The sequence below is a fragment of the Carcharodon carcharias genome, chromosome 13 (assembly GCF_017639515.1).
Source record: "Carcharodon carcharias isolate sCarCar2 chromosome 13, sCarCar2.pri, whole genome shotgun sequence".
In the NCBI taxonomy this organism is placed as follows: Eukaryota; Metazoa; Chordata; class Chondrichthyes; order Lamniformes; family Lamnidae; genus Carcharodon; species Carcharodon carcharias.
Window position 1 is genome coordinate 121,254,716 of NC_054479.1, and position 14,535 is coordinate 121,269,250.

Here is a 14,535-nt window from a genome sequence, read left to right on the forward strand (position 1 = left end):
AGCAGTGCCCAAATCCTCTGCGCTATCCTTCAAGGTCACATTCTGTAAGTTTATTTCAGCTAATTGTTTCCAAGACCCTCCATGCTTCTTTGTCACAAGTTCTATTTTTTCTTGACATTCAAGGTTCTAGATTTTCATTTCAGCCATGCCATTTTACAACAACTTAATGGTTCTCAGTAAATTTGAGGCAAAGGCGGCTTTTCCTTCCAGCTCCATGATCTTCAACACCGAATGTACATTTTCCAATCCTATTTCTTTCTTTCCTTTCTCCACTTGCAGGAGAGTTTTGTCCTTGTTCTTCATTTTGGTTTTACTGTTGGCCAGGTGTGTCTCCGGCAAAGTCTTAACTTGTTTAAGTTCTGTAATCGTGCTACTCATGGCTTCAGTATCTGCTCACAGCTTATAAAGCTAGCTTTTCCTTTCTCTTTTCCATTCAGCTGCTTCTTCAGCCTACTAATATCTATGTTTATCTCCTCTTTCAACTGGGTATGCTGCAAAAGTGGTAGAGAACTTTTTCTGACTGTTAGACCATAAGACATAGGAGCAAAAATTAGGCCATTCGGCCCATCGAGTCTGCTCCGCCATTCAATCATGGCTAATAAGTTTCTCAACCCCATTCTCCCACCTTCTCCCCGTAACCTTTGATCCCCTTACCAATCAAGAACCTATCTATCTCAGTCTTAAATACACTCAATGACCTGGCCTCCACAGCCTGTTGAACTGGAGCTACAAGTTTTCTACTTTGTGTTGCTCCTGTGCACAAGAATTCTTTGTCTTTTTCTTTCTCTCCTGCAGTCTTTCTCTTTGCAGTCCAACCTCTGTATACTTTTTCATCATTTTTTCCACCCGCTCATCCTTTTTGCCCATGGCATTAACAAACTTATTTTCCATTTCTTCATATATAATGTTTTTCCAAGTTTTCTTCCAAATGTCCAACTGTCTTCTTTAGTTCTGCAGTCTCTTTCTTGTACCTCTTGACTTCCTCCTGGAATATTGAACATTGCTGTGTCTTCTCTGCTAACTGGTTCTTCGGTTCCTTCAGAGTGACATTAAATTTATGTCCTTGGCTTGCTGCATTGTTCCAGTGAAGCCCAACACAAACTGGAGGAACAGCACCTCATCTTCCGACTAGGCACTTTACAGCCTTCCAGACTGAATATTGAATTCAACAACTTTAGGTCTTGAACTCCATCCCCACCCCCTTTCTGTTTCTTCCCCCTTTTGTTTTTCCAATAAATTATATAGATTTTTCTTTTCCCACCTATTTCCATTATTTTTAAATATTTTTAAATCTTTTATGCTCCCCCAGCCCAACTAGAGCTATATCTTGAGTGCCCTATCCATTCTTAATTAGTACATTCGTTTAGATAATATCACCAACTTCAACACCTATGTGTTCTTTTGTTCTTTTGTCTGTGACATCTTTTGATGATCTGCTTCTATCACTGCTTGCTTGTCCCTACAACCACACCACCACCCTCCACATCTCTCCCCCCACCCAACACCCCCCCCCCACCCCCCGCCTCTTAAACCAGCTTATATTTCACCCCTTCCTTGGATTCACCTAGTTCTGTTGAAGGGTCACGAGGACTCGAAAAGTCAACTCTTTTCTTCTCCGCCGATGCTGCCAGACCTGCTGAGTTTTTCCAGGTAATTCTGTTTTTGTTTTAAATTCATTTTGCTTTTCTTTGTAATCTTCCAGAGGAACAAACTTTGACCCAAGAGATCCTTGTAGCATGTGAAGGTTCTTCACCAGGTTTTCCTTTTCTTTGTGAAGCTCAATTCATGAGTATTACTGTAATTCAACAGAGTTGTCTTGACTTTTTTCTGCTGTTCAAGGCAGTCTCCATTTCTTCATGCTGCTGAAACGTTATGTGCTCCTTTTGCATTTGATCTTGAAGAATGATTAACTGTTCTTTCAACTTATTGTTGACCTCTTGCCAATTCATGCTGCGCTTCAGTGCATTGCTTTATTGCTACTGATAGTTCCAATGTAGCTTTTTCTGAAAAAATAGTCAACATCTTTTTTAACTCAATGTTTTTCCAGGGCCTCATATTGATCCTTCATAGTGTCTGTCAGGACAGTGACTTCTTTGAGTACCTTTTCTGCCTGGCTGTACTTCTGGTTGCGTTCTTCCAACTCAACTTTGATACAAACATTTTCCTGTGGAATAGCTTCATTTTTTGCAGTTTGTGTTGCTTTTGGGTTATATCAAATAACCTTCTTTAATTCACAGCCATCTTCTCACTCCACAGTGCCACCTGCTGTTGCAGTATGGGTACTATGTCAGCATTTTCAAAAAGGCCAATTTTTAAGCCTTTCAGCTGCTTTTCTTTCCTCTGCACTAAACTCTTTGGCTTGTGTGCTTCATTGCTCTGACATGGTCTGCACCCATCTTGTGTTTTGCCTGAGTATTGTCTCCTTCAACCTGGGGTCTCCTTGCCCTTTTGGTGCTTTATTGGATAAGGCCTGTGTTCTCTACAATTTGGGAGTTTAAAGTACTTGTTAAAGGCTTTTAATACGTCACCAAATGTGGTTGAAGATTCATCTATACCTTGTCTTATTACCTTGATGACAATTTCATCAAATAAGTATAAGAATGTATTAACCTGTACTTCTTCTGATTTCCTACTTAAACCTGATGTACTCCTGTAATTAAATTTTTTCTTCTCCATGGCACCCAATTTTGTATCTGGTTTGGCCCTTGCATGAGCTCAAATTAGGTCCGGTAATTTTAATTTATGCTTTTCAGAATTGGAGTGTACAGCTTTAATTTTTTTCCAGATGGTGCCATAGTAACCGGTGTTCCCCTTTCTGCCCACACTTGGCAGGTTTCAGCGGGCTCCTCTTGCAATATTGGAGCCATCTTTAAAGCTTTGCAGTTGTGCAGAAAACCTTTTAAACAAACATTTTTGGCCAGCAATTGCTTCTCTGAGCTTGGAAAATCGATTTGAAGGTGATTTTATTTTTGTTCTGCCTTCTGTTTTAAACTCTTTTTCATTCATTCAAAATCAACGACCACGTGGTAAGGTGCTGACTCCAGACTTGGTTGCAGCATTCTTACAGCTGTGCTGGTTAAATAATACATATGATCTGCCTAATTAATGCCCTGATTGATTTCAAATGTTAGTTCAGCTTTTTAGTGAATTTTGCTCACTTTTGTGATCTGAGTAGAATGAACATCCACGTGCTCTGCTGGAATCCTTTTCAGCTGCACAGTGGATTTTCTTTCTGCCCTTCAGCATCCATGCCTGCAATGGAGCTATTTTTGGGCAATCTCCAGCCATTTCTTCCATTTAGGCTCACTTCGCTCAGGTCTGACTGCAACTTTTCATTTGCTGGTATTTTGGGGTTCTTCAGCAGTTGCCACTATATTGTAAGGTTGTTTGGTGCCTCACTTAGAGGTCTGGAGGCTTGCGTGGTTGAACATAAACTGTACATTAGTAACAGGTATCTCTGAGGTATAGCCCTAACTAGGTGCTATTTTCTTTCAGACTCTCTCTATGCACAGTCTGTCATTTGACTTTCTACATCATAATGTGGGTAGTACTGTCTCAAGTCCCACCTTACTAACCCGAACACCCTTATACTACAATCTTGGAAATGATAATCAACATCCTTCTCAATCCATGGACAGCTATCCATTATGATAAATAAACTATGATTATATAGTCAAGGATAAAAGAGTGCGAGGAGAATGGAGACACAGGATAAAAGAGCACGAGGAGAGCGGCGGAGACTCAGGATAAAAGAGCGCGAGGAGAGTTCCAGGGAGCAGAGTCGGAGGGCGGAGTTCCAGAGAGGTGAGTATAAAAACCTTACCTCCAGGATTTGTGAACCTTGGGTCTTAAAAAAAAATTAAAAGTGGCGTCATGGTAAATCTGTGCCCTGATTGGCTGGTAGGGAATCTACACTGAATTTGAAACTAAAACATTGTTAAACTAATTAAACCAAATAAATTAATCACAATTAATATTTAGAGGGTATCTAGACCAGAAGCAAGGGATTACTGTTCTTAGAATTTAGCATTTATAGTAGAAATCTAGCCCTAGGGTACGTATAGTTAATAAGGAGTCAATAAGCAGTTATTAGATTTCAATTAATTTATTAAATAGTTCTAGAAATGGCAGTTGCTGGGGTGAAGTGCTTCACCTGTGGGATGTGGGAAATCTGTGACACTTCAAGTGTCCCGGACAACTACATCTGCAGGAAGTGTACGCAATTGCAGCTCCTCACAGGCTACATGGATCAGTTGGAGCAGCAGTTGGATGCACTTAGGAGCATTCAGGTGGCGGAAAGCGTCATTGACAGGAGTTTTAGAGACATGGTCACACCCAAGGTGCAGACAGATAGATGGGTGACTGCTAGAAGGGGCAGGCAGTCAGTGCAGAAATCCCCTGTGGCTGTCCCCCTCTCTAACAGGTATACCATTTTGGATACTGTGGGGGGGGGGTGGGGTGTGGGGAGATGGCCTATCAGGGGAAAACAACAGCAGTAGCCAGAGCAGTGGTACCACGGCTGTCTCTGTTGTTCAGCAGGTGGGGGGGGGGCGTCAAAGTACAGAACAGCAATTGTCATAGGGGACGCTATATTCAGGGTCTCAGATAGGCGCTTCTGTGGTTGTGAAAGAGACACCAGGATGGTATGTTGCCTCCCTGGTGCCAGGGTCCAGGATGTCTCTGATCGGGTATGGGACATTCTGAAGGGGGAGGGAGAACAGCCAGAGGCCATGGTACACATTGGTACTAATGACATAGGCAGGAAGAGTGATGAGGTCCTGCAGCAGGAGTTCAGGGACTTAGGCAGAAAGTTAAAAAACAGGACCTCTAGGGTTGTAACCTCAGGATTACTCCCTGTGCCACATGCCAGTGAGGCTAGAAATAGGAAGATAGTGCAGCTGAACACGTGGCTGAACAGATGGTGTAGGAGGGAGGGTTTCCGATATCTGGATCAGTGGGATCTCTTCCGGGGCAGGTGGGACCTGTACAAGAAGGATGGGTTGCATCTAAAATGGAGGGGCACCAATATCATGGCTGCAAGGTTTGATAGTGTCACTCGGGAGGGTTTAAACTAGTATGGCGGGGGGGGTGGGAACCAGTGCAATAGGTCAGCAGGTGAAATAAATGACTGGGAACCAGTGAATATGGCCAGTAGGACTAATAGGAAGGGCAGGCAGGGAGAAGTAACTGAACACAGTGGGACTGGGGGTCTGAAATGCATTTGTTTCAATGCGAGAAGTATAACAGGCAAGGCAGATGAGCTTAGAGCTTGGATTAGTACTTGGGACTATGATATTGCTATTACAGAGACTTGGTTGAAGGATGGACAGGATTGGCAGATAAACGTTCCAGGATTTAGATGTTTCAAGCAGGATGGAGAGGGATATAGAAGAGGTGGGGGAGTTGCACAGCTGGTTAAAGGGAATATCACAGCTGTACGACAGGAGGACACCTCAGTGGGCTCATGCAGCGAGGCAATATGGGTAGAGCTCCAGAATAGGAAGAGTGCAGTCACAATGTTGGGGGTTTACTGTAGGCTCCCAATTGCTGGTAGGAGATTGAGGAACAGTTATGTAGGCAGATTTTGGAAAGATGTAAAAGCAATAGGGTTGTTGTGGTGGGTGATTTTAACTTTCCCTATATTGACTGGGAATCACTAAGGGTTTGGATGGTGCAGAATTTGTAAGGTGCATCCAGGAGGGCTTCCTGAGACAATATGTAGATAGTCCAACTAGGGAAGGGGCAATACTGGACCTGGTATTAGGAAATGAACCTGGCCAGGTGGTTGAAGTTTCAGTAGGGGAGCATTTCGGGAAAAGTGACCATAATTCAGTAAGTTTCAAGATACTGGTGGATAAGGATAACAGGAGTCCTTGGGTTAAGGTGCTTAATTGGGGGAAGGCTAATTATAACAATATTAGGCAGAAACTGAGGAATCTAGACTGGAGGCGGATGTTTGAGGGCAAATCAACAACTGACGTGGGGGGCTTTCAAACGTCAGTTGATAAGAATTCAGGACCGGCATGTTCCTGCTAGGATGAAGGATAAGCATGGCAAGTTTCAGGAACCTTGGATAACGAAGGATATTGTGAGATTAGTCAAAAAGGAAAGGGAAGCATTCATAAGGGCTAGAAGGCTGGGAACAGAAGAAGCCCGTGGAGAATATAAAGAAAGTAGGAAGAAACTTAAGCAAGGAGTCAGGAGAGCTAAAAGGGGTCATGAAAAGTCACTGGCAACCAAGATTAAGGAAAATCCCAAGGCCTTTTATACATATGTAAAAAGCAAGAGGGTAGCCAGGGAAAGGGTAGGCCCACTCAGGGACAGCGGTGTGTGGAGCCGGGAGAAATGGAAGAGATACTAAATGAATACTTCTCATCAGTATTCACCAAAGAGGACTTAGCGGTTGATTTGTCTAGGGAAGAGTGTGTAGATAGCCTGGATCATGTTGAGATCAAAAAAGAGGTGTTAGGCATCTTGAAGAATATTGTTGGATAAGTCCCCAGGGCCAGATGCGATCTACCCCAGAGTACTGAGGGAGGCAAGGGAGGAGATTGCTGGGGCCTTGACAAAAATCTTTGTATCCTTACTGGCTACGGGTGAGGTCCCAGAGGACTGGAGAATGGCCAATGTTGTTCCATTGTTTAAGAAGGGTAGCAGGGATAATCCAGGAAATTACAGGCCGGTGAGCCTTACGTCAGTGGTAGGGAAATTATTGGAGAAGATTCTTCATGACAGGATTTACTACCATTTGGAAGCAAATGGGCGTATTAGTGAGAGGCAGCATGGTTTTGTGAAGGTCATCTCTCACTAACTTGATTGAGTTTTTTGAGGAAGTGACAAAGATGATCAACGATGGAAGGGCAGTGGATGTTATATACATGGATTTCAGTAAGGCCTTTGACAAGGTCCCTCATGGCAGACTGGTACAGAAGATAAAGTTGCACGGGATCAGAGGTGAGCAGGCAAGATGGATACAGAATTGGCTTGGTCATAGAAGAAAGAGGGTAGCAGTGAAAAGGTGCTTTTCTGAATGGGGAGCGATGACTAGTGGAGTTCCACAGAGATCAGTGCTGGGACCTTTGCTGTTTGTAGTATACATAAATGACTTGGAGGAAAATGTAACTGGGCTAATTATTAAGTTTGCAGATGACACTAAGGTTGGAGGAGTTGCAGATAGTGAAGAGGATTGTCAAAAGGATACAATGGGATGTAGATTGATTGGAGACTTGGGCGGAGAAATGGCAGATGGAGTCTAATCCAGACAAATGCGAGGTAATGCATTTTGGAAGGTCTAATACAGGCAGGAATTATACAGTAAATGGCAGAATCCTTAAGTGCATTGATGGGCAGAGGGATCTGGGTGTACAGGTCCATAGGTCACTGAAAGTGGCAATGCAGGTGGATAAGGTAGTCAGGAAGGCATACAGCATGCTTGCCTTCCTTGGCAGGGGTATTGCGAATAAAAGCTGGGAAGTCATGCTGCAGCTGTATAGAACCTTGGTTAGGCCACACTTGGAATATTGCATGCAATTCTGGTCGCCACATTACCAGAAAGATATAGAGGTGTTGGAGAGGGTGCAGAGGAGGTTTACCAGGATGCTGCCTGGTCTGGAGGTTATTAGCTATGAGGAGAGGTTGGAGAAACTCGGATTGTTCTCACTAGAGCAACAGAGATTGAGGGGTGACTTGATAGAAGTTTACAAAATTATGAGAGGCATGGACAGAGTAGGTAGTCAGAAGCTTTTTCCCAGGGTGGAAGAGTCAATTACTAGGGGGCATAGATTTAAGGTGAGAGGAGAAAACTATAGAGGAGATGTGCGGGGCAAGTTTTTTTAAGCAGAGGGTAGTGAATGTCTGGAATTCATTGCCAGAGGAGGTAGTAGAAGCAGGTACGATAGTGGTGTTTAAGAGGCAGCTTGAAAAATACATGAGTAGGATGGGAATAGAGGGATACAGACCCCAGAAGTACAAAATGTTTTGGTTTGACAGGCAATATGATCGGTGCAGGCTTGGAGGGCTGAAGGGCCTGTTCCTGTGTTGTACTTTTCTTTGTTCTTTGATGCTGCTGCTGGACCATTTAAAGAGAGGAAAAAGATATACAAAATGCATGTACTATGAATAGTTGTATAACATTTGCTGCAACTTTGAAGAAGATACCTTAGACAGCATTTAATACAAATGTTGCTGTGGTAGAGGTGCACATGAACTCCGGTGACTGAAGGAGTATAGACATCAAAACTGCTGGGTGAATCACAGTCACATTTTACTCATCCAGTCTTGTGGTTATGACTGCACGATGCAGAAAAAAATAGCAAATGATTTATATCACGCAGAGTAGTCATTTGAAGGATTTGAATTACTGGTACAACTGGTACATGATCAGTAATTTATATGTTTCAAGTGAAAAATGGAATAGAGACATCAGGTCTGCACCTAACATACACAAATTAGGTTCTTAATCTCTGCATTAACTGAAACTCGCCCCAGCCATTTGGTTGGGGTTTAGTTGGTCCTGCCAGAATAAACTGACAGATTTTCAGTATTCATGGGCAACTTCAGTCAGCACACTTCTGCTTTCCCTATATTAAATATAAATAAAACCCCTCATCAAATCACAAGAAAATAAATAAAAAGCTGAATTTATTTGCCATACCATCTCCCAAATTATATCAAAAATATCAAAAGACATTTCAGTAGTCACTAGCTCTATTTGTAAAAAAAACCCTCTAAAATGTAATTTTAACATAAATTTACAGGCATTCTCTACTTGGTCTTTACATACAATTAAGAAATGCTTTCCAGAGTTTCTATCTTAATCTTGATGCCAATTTGAACAAGATAAAATGATAAGTATAAAAATCATGCCATTTTCATTGTAACAATTAGCTAGAAAATGTATCAGAATGCACATAAATGGCAGTACTGTTATTAATGGTTGTAATATGAAATTTCAAAAAGTTTGCTATTAACAATGAAGCATTAGATTAGAAGGCAACATACTGCACTGTACAAGACTCAACCCACTATGATAGCAGAGTTTAACATAATTGTGGGCCAAATCATAAAAGCATTTTTAGGGCTCAGATAATTTATATTCTTTAAAATAAAAATGTAGTTCAGTACAAGACGATCTCATATCAGCAACTAGGTTGTTTACATTTTTACTTGACAATTCTCCACAGGTTTTATAGACCAAGTTTATAATACAATATTATAGAATATTAGTTAATTTACAAAATAATGGACTTCAAGCTTTGAATTAAGAACTGCAAAGGTGATCAGCAGAGTAAAAATAACACTATTTTCTTTTCTAGGTAATAAAATTTAACATCTGAGCTTCCATTATGTAAAATGGTCATGTCAAAGGTCCGTTGTTTTATTCTCAAGTGCAGCTGCTATTTGCTGCAATCGGACAGAGAGCTGCATCTTTTGTGCTGCTTGGTCTTCTTCTAAGGCATTTATTATCTGTAAAGCCAAGGAATGTCATAATATTAATACTGAAATGAAACTACAGATTGAAATTGCACTTCCTGTCATATATCACATCACAAATCTCCTTACACTGATATGCATTCATTAGATTAATTTTTCTTTGAGATTTAATGTAATATAAAAATGTACTTAGTGAACATGAAAAACAAATAATTTATGAGCAAAATTCTAATGAGCATCAGTCATCTTTCAGTATTCAAAGTATTCACAATTCAATTGGTACATTTTGATGCAGTTATACCATGTTTATATATTTGGCAGCAAGAGTAGATTAAAACTTAAGTGACAATTGTTTAAAATTATTCAAATTGATAAAGGTAATGAGTATATGCAGTAACCAAAACACAAGCATCATTATTAAAACAAGAACTCACCTTGTCATAGTATTTGTTTGTGTATTGGTATAACTGATGCAATGCTACCATCGTATTCAGTTTGTCTGTATGAGCCTGGAAAATAACCAAACAAGCACTGACATCTCTTGAAGCACACTTCAGCTATAGCACTATAAACATTTTCCTTTTATATTTGTTTAAGATCCACAATTTGAACTTTGATATCATGGGAACACGTGTGCTTGTATAAACAGCAATGACTATACTTTCTTTCTCTATACCATGATCCCATGGATCTACACTAGGCTTCCTCCATCTCTTCATGCTGACTTTAGCAAGGTCATCTGGAGGAAAAAAATCAGTTTTCTCACACATTCCAACTAAATCCAGCACAACCTCCACCCTTAAGCAACTGAAACTCTAATCCATGTCCTTATCACTTTCAAACTCAACATCACCAACATCCTGCTCGTTACCCAAATCTATTCCACATATCCTGTTCTGCATTAAATCCTACTTGTTCATCGCTCCACTTTTACTCGATTCAGGTCCAGCAATGCTTCACATTTAAAATCTTTGATTTTGCTTATAAAGCCACTCATGTCCTTGTCAAATGCACTTTGTAATCTCCTCCAGCCCCAAATCCTTTCCTGAATGCATCGTTCCACTGAATCCAACCTTTGTGCATTCCTCCCTTTTCACTGGAAGCTTTGGACCTTCCTACCTAAGCCTCTCTACCTTTCTCCCCATTTTGAAAAACGTGAGTTGACCCATCTCTTCAAGCATACCTATTCAATGTCTCTTTTCCTTCCTTTATGAAGTAGGGGTGCTCATTGTGTTAGACATGTTATATAAATGCAAGTTATTTATCTGAACAGTCAAAGAAAGATTGGATGCACCATTATCTTGTTTATTCTGTTGAATTGAGATTTTAAATTATTTTGAAACGCTGCATATTTTATGAATTTTAGCTGACATTGAATATATATGATATTTAATCCAGGATTAAAAATGTCACTTATTTGAACAGAATTTATTAAGTCCACAGAAAAAAGGATTATTGAAAATCCATGCAAATCAGAGTCGAAAGGGTATCATCACTATAACTTATTGATATTAAGAATATCTAAGGGAGGTAACAGAGGAAATTTTTCTGGGTCTGTACCCAGGAGCATTGTCAGAATATTCTGCGGGCTTCTTTACAGGCACGTTATGGCAAATCTCCCCAGCCTGCCTATGATTTGCTTTGCATTCACTTACTTAGGTGATCCAGTGAATCTGGCTACTGACTTGGGAAATCTCACCTAATATTTTCAGCAATTCAGAGTTTGGATTACACATCATCCAATCGCAAGAAAGGTCAAAAACAGATCAAACTTACTCTTGAGACCTCAGCTAAGTGTGTGTTCATATCTTGATCACTGACTTGCACCATCTGACGAATACCTTTGTAATAGCTGTTCAACAAAAAGAGGGAAAAAATTCAGTCTATATACAGGGTTCATAATAAAACTAAATCAGCCTTCCAACTACAAACTTGGACTGTCCCAGAGCAAGGTAAGAATGGGTCAGTTTGAAACAGTCTCAAGTACTAAGAATTCTCTTCCATTTCAACAGCCTTGCACCAGCAGTTCTCTTGAAATCTCCTTGTCTCAGCTATCTGAAGGAAAGCCAGCAAAATTTCCGCCCCCCCCCCTCACCAAAATGCATAGTTCCCAGAATGTACTCATCACGTCGAGGTTATTGGCACTAAGTAACAATGTAAAGAGACTTAAGAAACTACATGGATTTTTTTATTTTAAAAAAAAGGGAAAAATGACCTATGGCATTGTAATAGGAATTAATCTGAAAGCCCATGAGGGGCTTTACATTTGCTCTACCCAAAATAGGATATGAATTTAGGGGGCCGAGCTTTATTGCGTTATGAAAGACACTTATTGAAACTGATTGCAAGTATACTTATGTCCTGAAATTCTTTGCCTTTGAAAGGTCTTTACGATTTCCCTACATCTTCTCTCATTAACTTTGCAGCATCTAAAATATTCTACTTGGTTAGGAAGATCTCAACTAATCCATCAGGAAAAATTAACCTTGCAAGTTAAAGAAAACTTTTCCCAAACGAATAAAGTAAATCTAAATCTCAAGTTCAACTGAAAACAGAATGAGAACTTTAGACAATCCAGTAAATAAATGGTAGCTACCAAAGGTGACTGAATATTGAACCTTAAAGTAAAATTGTTTGAAGCTTATACTTAGTTTCTCTAAGCTTGTCAAATTTATGTTTTTTTTCCCCACTTACTCCTCCACCATTTTCTTGTATGCGAAAATTTCTCTTGCATAAAGCAGCTTGTTGCTTGGAGAGTCCTAAAAATTAGAAATATACATCTTAAATGAGCAAACGCAATAAATTTGTTACCACAGTAATAGTTAAATTATGTACACATGAAGCAAATTTAGAAATACAGTTTTATGTATTCCTGGATAATTACTTCAAAAATCAGGGATGAAATTGATAGCTTCACCACTTCCTTGCACCTCTGAAGCAAAGGTTTTCCAATTATTTAAGATTTTCATTTTTGCTGTTGAAGTTGAGATACTTACTCTGCTCAATTTGTGATCAGTCTTCGTGCAAGCATCCATGAGGGTCTGTGCAATGACCGATAAGGACGCATCTACGACTTCGTTAACTTTCACATCAAAAATGAAATGTGGGTTTTTCAGTATGTTTACCCAGAACCTTAATGGCAAACTGTGGAAAAAATTGATACCTCTTAATTATTTGATAAAAATCGGTGGACATTTATAGGAGAAAGACAAGTATTCCACAGTATTTTATATGTTTAGTTTTTCCGCTCAGTTCAGTTCCACCCTGTGCCACATGCCTTTCTTCAGCTAACAGGAAGGTCTCTGACAATGCTGTTTTATAACAGGCCACTCAAATGTATCCACTCTTTCAATATATATTTTCTGTACACAAGAATGATCAATGCTAGCCAGACTTTGAAATAAAGAAGACAAGTTAAGTTCAAGTGTCCCAAAATAGCTAGTGTTAGCAACATAGGAATTGTCATACAAACAGTTTACCCACAGTTTTTTTTTAAATTTTCATTACACTATTTAGGAAGGGTATAAAAAGTAATTTGCCACACACAGCAGCCCTTAAGTGAAAGTGACTGGCCAGTTCCTATTCGATCAGGATTCAATTTGATATGATTCTTTGGGGGTGAATATATTGGGCAATCTAGATGATCTGGAAAGACAGATACACCTCCCACACCCAGGAAATCACTGCAATCCTATCCTACAGCCCTTTATCCAACAGAAAACTGTTCATAAAAAGTATCCTTAAATTGTGAAATATAACTTACTCATAACCCCAAGTCTATATGTATGTGGTACATACTGCTGCCACTATGCATCAGTATTAGAGAAAATGATTGTTTAAAGGTGGTGGATGGGGCGCAGATCAAGTGAGCTGATTTGTCCTGGATGGTGTTGAGCTTTAAGTGTTGTTGGAGCTGCACTCATCCAGGCAAGTGGTAAGTATTCCATCACACTCTTAACTTGTGCCTTGTAGATGGTGGACAAGATTTGGGGAGTCAGGTGATGAGCTACTCACTGCAGAATTCCCATCCTCTGACCTGCTCTTGTGCCAGTTGTACTTATGTGGCTGGTCTAGTTAAGTTTCTGGTCAATGGTAATCCCCAAAACATTGATAGTGGGGGATTCAGCAATGGTAATGCTATTGAATGTCAAAGGGAGATGCCTGGATTCTCTCTTGTCACAGACAATCATTGCCTGGCACTTGCATGGTAAAAATATTACTTGCCACTTATCAGCACTAGCCTGAATATTGTCCAGGTCTTGCTGCATATGGATATGGACCATATCTAGCGAGTTGCAAATGGTGCTGAACATTGTGCAAAAATCAGCAAACCTCCCCCACTTCTGACCTTAGGCTGGAGGAAAAGTCATTGATAAAGTAGCTGAAGATGGTTGGGCCTAGGTCACTACCCTGAGGAACTCATGCAGTGATGTCCTGGGACTGAGCCGCTTGGCTTTCAAAAACCAAAACCATCTTCCTTTGTGCTAGGTTTGACTCCAACCAATGGACAGTTTTACCCCAATTTCCATTGACTCCAGTTTTATTAGGGCTCCTTAATGCCACAGTCAAATGCTGCCTGATGTCAAAGACAGTCACTCTCACCTCTCATCTCGAGTTCAGCTGTTTTGTCCATGTTTGGACCAAAGCTGTAATGAGGTCAAGAGCCGAGTGGTCCAGGCAGAAGCCAAACTGAGTGTCAGTAAGTAGCTCATTGCTGTGTCAGTGCCACTTGCAGCACTATCGACAACATTATCCATCACTTTGCTGACATCAAAAGTAGACTAACGGGCTAGTAATTGGCCCAGATTTGATTTGTCCTGCTTTTTTTGTGGACAAGACCTACCTGGGCAACTTTCACATTGTTGGTTAGATGCCAGTATTGTAGATGTATTGCAACCACTTGGCTAGGGGTGCAACTAATTTTGGAACACAAATCTTCAGTACTATTGCTGGAATGTTGCCAGGGCCCATAGACTTTGCAGCATCCAGTGCCTTTAGCCATTTCGTGATATCAGTGGAGTAAATCAAATTGGCTGAAGGCTGTCATCTGTGATGCGGCGGACCTCAGAAGGCCGAGATGGATCATCCACTAAGCACTTCTGG

General features: G+C 40.5%; 1 protein-coding gene across 3 annotated transcripts in view; it reads right to left on the reverse strand.

The window, feature by feature from the left end:
- Window positions 1-8,623: 8,623 nt before the first annotated feature.
- The window catches only part of LOC121285613 (plexin-B2-like), a 249,354-nt gene continuing 243,442 nt past the window's right edge, over window positions 8,624-14,535 (reverse strand). For all 3 annotated transcript variants that reach the window (XM_041202227.1, XM_041202228.1, XM_041202229.1), the window contains exons 33-37: window positions 12,429-12,576; window positions 12,127-12,191; window positions 11,209-11,284; window positions 9,867-9,941; window positions 8,624-9,465 (exon numbers count right to left, since the gene is read on the reverse strand). In XM_041202227.1, coding sequence (XP_041058161.1) covers window positions 9,361-9,465; window positions 9,867-9,941; window positions 11,209-11,284; window positions 12,127-12,191; window positions 12,429-12,576 — 469 coding nt within the window. In that variant the 3' untranslated portion in view covers window positions 8,624-9,360. The remainder of the gene's footprint in view (window positions 9,466-9,866; window positions 9,942-11,208; window positions 11,285-12,126; window positions 12,192-12,428; window positions 12,577-14,535) is intronic.